This window comes from Propithecus coquereli, unplaced genomic scaffold, assembly GCF_000956105.1.
Source record: "Propithecus coquereli isolate 6110/MARCELLA unplaced genomic scaffold, Pcoq_1.0 Scaffold681, whole genome shotgun sequence".
NCBI classification, from domain to species: Eukaryota; Metazoa; Chordata; class Mammalia; order Primates; family Indriidae; genus Propithecus; species Propithecus coquereli.
In genome coordinates this window covers 186,323-194,945 of record NW_012152852.1, presented here as the reverse complement: position 1 = coordinate 194,945, position 8,623 = coordinate 186,323, and the positions used below count along the sequence as shown (strand labels likewise).

The 8,623-nt window shown below is 65.3% G+C and overlaps 2 protein-coding genes across 2 annotated transcripts in view; one reads left to right on the top strand and one right to left on the bottom strand.

Moving 5' to 3' along the window:
- Positions 1-4,666, top strand: part of LOC105823612 (PI-PLC X domain-containing protein 1-like) — an 85,198-nt gene extending 80,532 nt beyond the window's left edge. The window contains exons 7-8 of the mRNA XM_012660866.1: positions 2,016-2,143; positions 4,553-4,666. Coding sequence (XP_012516320.1) covers positions 2,016-2,143; positions 4,553-4,666 — 242 coding nt within the window. The remainder of the gene's footprint in view (positions 1-2,015; positions 2,144-4,552) is intronic.
- Positions 4,667-7,078: 2,412 nt separating this feature from the next.
- The window catches only part of PPP2R3B (protein phosphatase 2, regulatory subunit B'', beta), a 46,441-nt gene continuing 44,896 nt past the window's right edge, over positions 7,079-8,623 (bottom strand). The window contains exon 13 of the mRNA XM_012660865.1: positions 7,079-7,229. Coding sequence (XP_012516319.1) covers positions 7,079-7,229 — 151 coding nt within the window. The remainder of the gene's footprint in view (positions 7,230-8,623) is intronic.

Here is an 8,623-nt window from a genome sequence, read left to right as displayed (position 1 = left end):
ATACCTTTAATCCCTTCTGAGCTTCGCGGTGTGAGGTGAAGGGCCCGGTCTGCCAGTTTTTCTCTCGGCCTCCTGCTCATTGGGTTGGTCCTCTCCTACGTTTTCTGCAGTTGTAGGCTAAGCCTCCCCACCTCCCCACCCCGAGGCCACACGTGAGCATAGCTTGATGTCTGAAGTATGTCAGCGAACAGGCTGGTTCAGGTTTGGGACATTTATGCTTAGTGTGGTCCTGAGAGGCGATTCTCCCCCCATCATCTCCCCATCGTTCCCTGGTGGTCCTGCCGTCCCTATGGAAGGTGGAGGGCGCCCCACAATAAGGGTGTCCGGGGCTCGGGGACCACCTCCTAGGTGCTGTTGGATGTGGGGTCTGAACCCCCCGAGGGTGCCCAGGGACCACCTCCCAGGTCGCAGTGGGCATGGGGCCCACGGCCTCGACACGGGCTGGGTGCTCCGTGCCCCACCAGCCCTGAGCACACAGTGGGATTTTGGTTTCTTTCTGGGAGCTGATGGCTACAGTGTGTCTGAGCCGTGTGTGGCCGTCCTTAGTTGTCGTGTTTTTATCTTGGTACACGGTGCTGTAACACGTCTGTGTTTAACACGGCATGCTGTTCAGCCTACGTGGTTTCGGCGACGTCCTCTAGGAGCCTGTGTCTAGCACAAGGCAGAACAAGAAGCTCCCACGGTGCTGAGCTGCCTGGGGTGGGGGACGCAGGTGTCCCCTGGGAGATGCACCGGGTCCCAGCACCGCCGTTCTCCTTAAACATCACCCACCCGTGGTACTTTGCAGCTGCAGCTGCTCAGGAGGACGGCCCACCCTCAGCCACCCTCGAGGACTCATGACCTTCGCCTTCCATTCCTGCCTCCTTAATCGAGGTGGAGCCCAAGGAAATTCCTGCAGAGGGTCCCGAGGGATGTGGTGCATTCGCTCAGCTCTGCCCAGGGTGGGGACAGGTCACTGCAGGTGCATCTGAGCTGGGGCCTGAATCAGCTGGGGACGGGGCGTTGGTGCCCAGACCCAGGGACGGCGGCTGCTCTCTCCGGGGATTGCTCTGTCCCCAGCCTAGGCCCAGGCAGGGCGTGGCCACAGCAGGTGGGCAGACGGGTGTCCTTGCCTGGGGTGAGCAGGGTACGTCCCCGGCCTCGGGGTTCCTCAGCCAAGATGCACCCCGCTACCGTGCCCCAAGCTTGGATGCTGGTCACAGAGACCTGGATCCTGGTGCACTTCTGCACACGCTTCCTGTACAGCCGGGACAGGTGACGTGTGCTGCCGCCAGCACCTGGTGGCCTCCCACACCCGCAGGGTGGGATCTGTCTCCTCTCAGGGTGGGTGTCTGTCTCTCCTGACCTTCCAGGTAGACATCTCTCTTTCTCGTGACCTTCACAGTAAGCATCTCTCTTTAAATAGGGTTATAAAATGCAAGGATCAAAACCACTGATAATAAGAAAATATGGGATAGGAAAGAGTGCAAGAGAACAAAAGAGAAGGGACAGAGAAATTGGAGGCATTCACGCAATGCCCGCTGCAGTGGGATGAATAGATCTTCCCTGTCTTAATGCACCGCAGCTGTTGTAACAATACCGTGTGGCTTATAAACCACCGGCATTTACCGCTCCCAGCTCTGGAGGCTGGAAGTGGAGATCCCGGCGTGGCAGAGGCTGTGTCTGGTGCGGACTCACTTCCTGGTTCATAGACGGCGCCTTCTCGCTGTGTCCTCACACGGTGGAAGGGGCGAGGGAGCTCTCTGGGGTCCCTTTTATAAGGACACTGATCCCATTCGTGAGGTTGCACCCTCAGGACCTCGTCACCTCCCACCTCCTGACACCACCACCTTGGGGGCGAGGGCTTCATCGTGTGCACTTGGGGGGGGCACAGAGTTTGGTCGGTTGCAGTGTTAATGACTTTCACAGCACAAACGTGACGTGGATGGCTGGTGTCTCCGGAGCGTTTCCGAGTCCCTGGGTCTACACGGTCTGTGGCTGTGTTGCTGCCCTCACGCGTTTCTGTCCTGAACCAGAGATCCGGCCTCGGCACCTCCTGTCTGCTCAGCGCTGGTGCCTGGTCCTCTGCGGGGCTCACCTGCTCCCGTCGACACTGCGCAGCTCTGCGCACGCCAACGTGGCCCGGCCCTCCTCCCCGCGGCAGGTGGGGTCAAACATCATAGTCGGGTGGTGGCCCAGTCAGGTGGCATCTCCTCCCGAGACGGGACGCATCCTTTTCCTCGAACAAAAGGCGACTTTCTGGACCCGTCGCTACTTCTGCTTTCTCACCTTGGTGGGAGGTTGGACCCTGGGGAGATTCTTTTGAACCCCGAAGGGGCCGAACTGGACCTCGGGGGGCAGCCTGGTCCAGATGTGGAGACGGGGTTTCCCCAGGGCTGGGCAGGAGTGGGGGATCCCAGGCCGCCAGGGGCTGCAGGCGTAGGGGCCTGGGCCCTCTGCCAGAGTCACCGACACCTTCCCGTGCGTGACGCCCTGGGTGGAGCCACCACCGCCGCCGCACACGGCTGTTCCAGCCTCTGCAGGGTGTGCGGGTGGGAGCCCCCTGCCCACGTCTCCCGGATGGCAGCGTCAGAGCCCTCGGCTGCGTCTCGGCAATTCAACAGAGGAGGTGCCTGCTTGGGCGCTGGTCCTGGGCCCCGGGACCTCCTGCACCCCAGACCCTAGAGCTCAGGGAACTCCCCAGAACCTGGGATTCAGGGACCCCCATAGAACCCGGGACTTGGAGCCCCCAAGACGTGGGCCTCCACCACCCAGATCCCCCCGCTGTAGCAGATGCCCGTGGACGCCTCAGCCCGGCCTGTGACCCCGTGGAGCTCCGCGGCAGCCCGTCCCACCGCACCCCACCCACCTCCTGGCCCATCGCTCCACGCCAGGCTCAGACTGCCCAGGGTCCGGGATGTGGTCTCCCACATCCACGGATAAGGGGTGGAGGACGCCCATCTCGGTCATGGCGCCATGCTGCCCCCACGCCCTGTGGGACACTCCATCCTGCTGTAGACTGGCGTGGAACCACATTTGCCTTCTCTGAAGCTCCGAGGCAGCTGGAGGACCAGGGCGGCCATTCCCCCAGCCTCAGCTTCCTGCTCCTGCCTATGGGATCCCATCGTTGGAGCGTGGGGCCGTGTGAGTGCCTGGGGTCGGTGGCCCTGCTGGGAGACCAGGGCTCGGGGCACCGAGGGGCTCTGTGACGCGGGGAGGGGCTGCGGCATGGCCCCGTCGTCTGCACTGTGAACCGTCAGACTGTGGGCGCCGTCCACGCCCATCTTCGTTGCTGGGCAGGGCCTGCGTGCCAGGGCTGAGGGGCCGTCCCCAGAGCCCCTGTGGTGGGGGAGCCCAGGGTGGGGTTCGCCTGTAGCTGGGCCCTGTTCCTGCACGTCGGGGGTCTTCCTTCCCTGCCGGGCGTGTGGCCCCTCATCCGCTCACGTCACCCTTTCTGTTGCTGTGCGGGCACAGGCAGTGCCACCCTAGGGAGACGGGGGGGGGGTCCCTGACCCACAGAGGGGCAGTGCCCAGGGAGCAGGCGAGCACAGTCCAGCACGGCCGGGGCCGTCGTGGGCCCAGGTGCAGGGCTGAGGGCAGCTGCGCCCGTGGGCAGGACGCAGGGACGTGAGGGTCCCCATGGGCTGTGGGCGTACAGAAGGGGACTCGGGTGAGCCTGCAGCAGGTGTCCAGGCCGGCGTGCAGGGGACCTGGGCTGGTGGCCACCGTGGCCTGCCCTGACCGTGTCCAGGGTTACAGGGGGGCAGGGTGCTCCTGTCCCTGCATCTGAGGAGCTGGTCCTGCAGCCCCCACGTGGGGCGTGTCGTGCCGTAACCAAGCTTTGAGGTGTGAGCACCTGGCTGGTGGCTGTGTCTTGCACAGAAGGTGGCAGTGCCACGGGTGTCCACGTCCCGTGAGGGGGCTGCCCGTGGGCCCGGAGGGCTGTTCTGAGGAACTTGCAGCCGGGGCAGCGGAGTCCTGATCGGGGGCGACGCCGGCCGGTTCAGACTCACAGGAGAGGTGCGTGCCAGGCGGAGCCTGTGCCCACCCAGGAGGCTGTGTCCCCTGAGCCACGGGGTGCTGGCACCTCAGCTCTGCCGCAGACGGGGCTCGTGCGCGTGGGGGGTACTTCCCCCTCAGCCTGCACAGCACAGGTGCGGCCACCATGGCCACCCACAAGTGTCCCGGGGCTGTGCCCACCTCCGCCTCCAGCCTCCTGGGGCCTGCTCGTCCGGCGTGAGGCCTGGCGGGGGGGGCGGGGTTTGTCCCGCGGGGCCAGACCTGTGCAGGGAGGGAGGGAGGGTGGACTCCGGCGCCTTCCGACGTTCAGGTCCAGCGTGTGGCAGGGGGGTCGGCCCGTTCTGAGCCCGCAGGACGGGTGAGGCTGGGGACAGAAGGACCCGCAGGGATGGGAGGGCCTGGGGAGGGTTGGCGTCCCAGGACAACAAGGAGGTCAGGGCTGAGCTTGGAAACACAGGGAGGGTTGGCAGCTGGGGAGATCGGGCGCCAGGAACCCCAGCGGCGGCTGTGTCCAGGGTCACAGGGGGCGGGGTCGTGGGCCTCTGAACCACAGACCGACTGCGCCTGCACCCCCTGCTCCGAAAGGTTCCTCGTCTTCGCCCAGCCCCAGTCAGAGCCCCAGTCCTCGGCCCCAGCAGGATCTGAGCGGAACGAAGGCCCCACCTGACCCCCTGCCTCCCTGGCCTCCTGGGGGACTGAGGGACACTTGGCCACAGCTGCGTCCCCAGGGACCTCTGCTCCCCACACGCCCTGCCTCGCCCCCCTGGCACCTTCCAGGGACCTGCGTGTCCTCGTCATGTGCATCTGAGCACGGGGAGGGGGCAGCACCCGGTGGGCTCCTTGTCACCGCCTTCCAAGACCGCATGGCTGCGGGTGCGCCGGTCTTGGGGACAGGGATGTGAGCCCTCTGGGCATCTCTGCAAGTCCCTGGTGAAGACGCCACCTTCCATGGGGGCTGGGGGACCTGCCCTCACCCCGTGTCACACAGATGCCAGGACAGCGGCGCCGCAGGGAGGGGAGGGCGTCCTCCGGGGGAGGGGGCGTCCCCTGGTCCTGCCGTGAGTCTCCACCTCCGAGGTTCCTTCTGCATCTGTCTCCACCTGTCGCCGCCATCTCTGTGTCCTCACGGCCACCCGGGCCCCGTCCCCCACCTCACGCTCCTGGGAACGTCCACACCCGGCCTGCTCGCCTCATGCCGTGGACCCCGGGAACATCCAGAACCATCTGTGCACGTTTCCCTGCCGGGAGCCCCCGCGCCCCGCTGTCCTCCTGCCCTGCGTGGAACTCACACCCCGCCGTGCCCGTCTGTGCTGGGGCAGGAGCCCGCGGTGCTCACCTGTTCACCCACCTGCCTCGGGGCCCACCGATCCCACGTGGCGGCAGCTCGGGGCGGCCTGGGCCTCGGGGGCTGCAGGGCGTGGCCGACAGCTCCGTGGGGAGAGTGGACAGTGGTCACCTTCCCGGACGGGGCTCGTGCTGTTCCTCAGGTGGACGTGGCTGTTCCGGGCCCTGGCTGCCCCCGGAGAACGCCTCTGGGCCTGACACCGGAGAGCCCGGGAGGAAGGGGTGGGGTCGGCAGGGTCCCTCGAGGAGGCTCCGCGGTCCAGGCTGCCCTGCAGGGTCGTGCGCAGAGGGCGCTGCGTGGCTGGCGGCCCAGGCTGGATGGTCCCGGCTGTACCGTGAGGACCAGTGGGCTGGGGGGCTGGTCCCCGCCTGGGCTGTGCAGATGCGGACAGTGAGCGCCCCTCCTGCACGCTGTCACCGAGCCCTGCCCGGCAGCCTTGGGTTCCGGGTCTCACGGGGGCCACTGGGCTAGGGCCCCACCCAAGTCACCTCCCCAGAGCGGCCACGGCTGGTCCCTCCCCGCCTTGTGGGTGCCCGAGTGTCCCCGGCTACGGCCTTCCTGTGTCCTGTGTGTCTTGGGGCCCTGAGGGGCCGGCTGGGGGGGGGGAGGTGGCCCCAGTGCCACAGACCTCACTCGTGGCCACCGCAGACCCAGGAAGGCCCATCCTCCGGGGATTCAGCGGGAGCCGCCCTGTGCTGCCCGGCAAGGCATGAAGGCGGCCACAGGGCGCCCGGCCTGTCTGTAGAAGGTGCTGCCACGTCCGTCAGCCTGTCCACGCCCGTCCCTGTTCCCAGCCCCGGAGCCCACATCGCAGGGACCAAGGCCATGAGTGCCTCCTTCAAGGCCACGCCCTGCACTCGTGGCTGGCAGTTCCGTGGCTGGGTGCAGCTGGTGGGCTCTGTGTGGACAAACAGGCTGCTGGAGCTGACCCGGCCCTACCTGCCACGCCACGGAGCCAACCGCAGGTGGGCAGGGATGAGGCCTCGTAGGCTGCGAACGCAGGCCTGTGCCCTGCCCGTGTGGTCATGCGTGTTCCTGCCATGCTGGCAGCTGGCTCTCCCCTGCCTGTTCTGTCGCCGTGTTTGGAAAGGACAGACAGGCCTTGACGCCGTTCCCATCCCCCATGACCCTCCCTGCTGTGCGCCACGCGGGGCCTGTGGAGGGAGCAGGTGGGTCCCGGCCGAGGGCGCGGCAGAGTCGGATGCTCCAAGGCTTGCGTGGCCTCCCCGGACGTGGGCTGCAGCTGAAAGAACTGAGCCCACGACTGAGAATCCTTGCTTGCTAATTAAAAAATGCAAATGTGACTGCGTAAAATGCTTTTAAACCTCCACGCAGCAAGTAAGTCACCCTCCTGTGACAATGCTCGAAGCAACAGTGAAGGCGCACTGGCCACTGCGCTCTCGTGGACAGCTCACACCTCGGGAGGACACGCGCCCCGCGCCAGCGCGCAACACACACAGCACCGACCCTTCCCGGACAGCCGGGGGCTGAGGGCCGGCGTGCCGGAGCCCGTCCCGACCCACGGGTGGCCCCAGAGTGTCCCAGCGCCGGCCCCCAGGGACAGGCGGGAACAGGCGCCATCGACAACCGTCGGACACGCTTCCGTGAATAAATAAAAATTTATCATTCCATACAAACGCACTTCATCTTCCACAAAAGACAGTCCAACGATTCAACAGTTTTGTTTCTACACGGAAGCCACGGGGTCCGGCGGGCCGCGTGCACGGGCCGGCGTCACAGCGGCTGCAGGTCGTCGTCCGCACACGCGTACTCGTACAGGTCGACCGCGCTCAGGGCTGACGGCGCCTCGAAGAAGGGCCTCTGCGCCAGCGGGGTGCGCAGCGCGCTCAGCTTCTGGTCCACAGGGCTGAGCTCCGCATCGTACCTGCAACGGGGCGGCCGGCGGTGAGGGGCGGCCGTGGGGGCCGGAGAGCGCGGCTCGGAGCACACGCCCTTCCGCCGGTCCGACGCGTTCCCTTCCAGCTCGGCCCGGGAGAGGGCGGCAGCCCCCGCGTGACAGGAAGTCAGTCTCCATAAAAAGTGGCACCAAACTCGGTCTGTTCACGCGAAGTTCTCCGAGACTATGAAAGACACGATCTCGGCCGGGCGCGGTGGCTCACGCCTGTAATCCTAGCTCTCTGGGAGGCCGAGGCAGGCGGATTGTTTGAGCTCAGGAGTTCGAGACCAGCCTGAACAAGAGCGAGACCCCGTCTCTACTAAAAATACATAAAAAAAAATTAGCCGGGCATGGTGGCGCATGCCTGCAGTCCCAGCTACTCGGGAGGCTGACGCAGGAGGATCGCTTGAGCCCAAGAGTTTGAGGTTGCTGTGAGCTAGGATGACGCCACGGCACTCTAGCCCGGGCAACAGAGAGAGATCCTGACTCTAACAGTAATAAAAAAAATTTTAGAAAGAGCATTGACGAGACCTCACGCCACAGAGGTGGTCCAGGACAGACACCAACCAGTGGGACAGACAGGGTCCGTGAGGTCACGACGCCAACACTCGCCCCCACGCCGAGTCCCAGCACTCGTCCGCACGGGGCCGACTGACACCCGTCTGCAAGAGAGTGACGCGCTTCACACCCTCAGGAACGTCTACTCCAAAGGGATCACAGACCCCACGTAAAACGCGAAGCCACAAAACCCGCAGAGGAAAACGGTTGTGGCTCTGCATGGCTTCCTGGCCACGACGCCAAAAGCACACCTGTAAAAGCGACAGACCGCAGGTGGCACTCGACCGGGACTGAGAGCGCCTCTCTGAGCGAGGACGGCGAGAGAACGAGGAGACGGGGCACGAGTTGGGGAAAACGTTAGCAAATCGCACACCTGATGGAGGGTTTGTACCCAAAACAAAGAACCCTTCACCTGCGCTCCAGAGGGCAAACGCAGCTGGATGAGAAACCACCCCAAACCGCTTCTCGGTGTCCCTGAGGTGGGGGCGGAAGTGGGGCCCATGACTGATCACTAGAGCCACCTGCCTCTGACCTTCCTCCACCCCGGGCACGGGTCAGCCGTGGGGTAGGACGGACGTCACTCGCAAACGTGCCTGGCCTCAGTCTCCCCTTTCTTTGACCGAAATTGTATAAAAACTCACCCCCAGAATCACCACATCCCACGCGGGACAGGGCTCCTCAGGGTCTGGCCGCTGAGCCACGCGCTCTGGGCGATGCCACGTGGGGACGGCACAGGACTGCTGCCCTCTGCCTCGCTCCTGGCTGTCCCCAGCGCGGTATCCACGTCCCCACCACCCCCAACACGCTGCACTCGCCCCACCGCC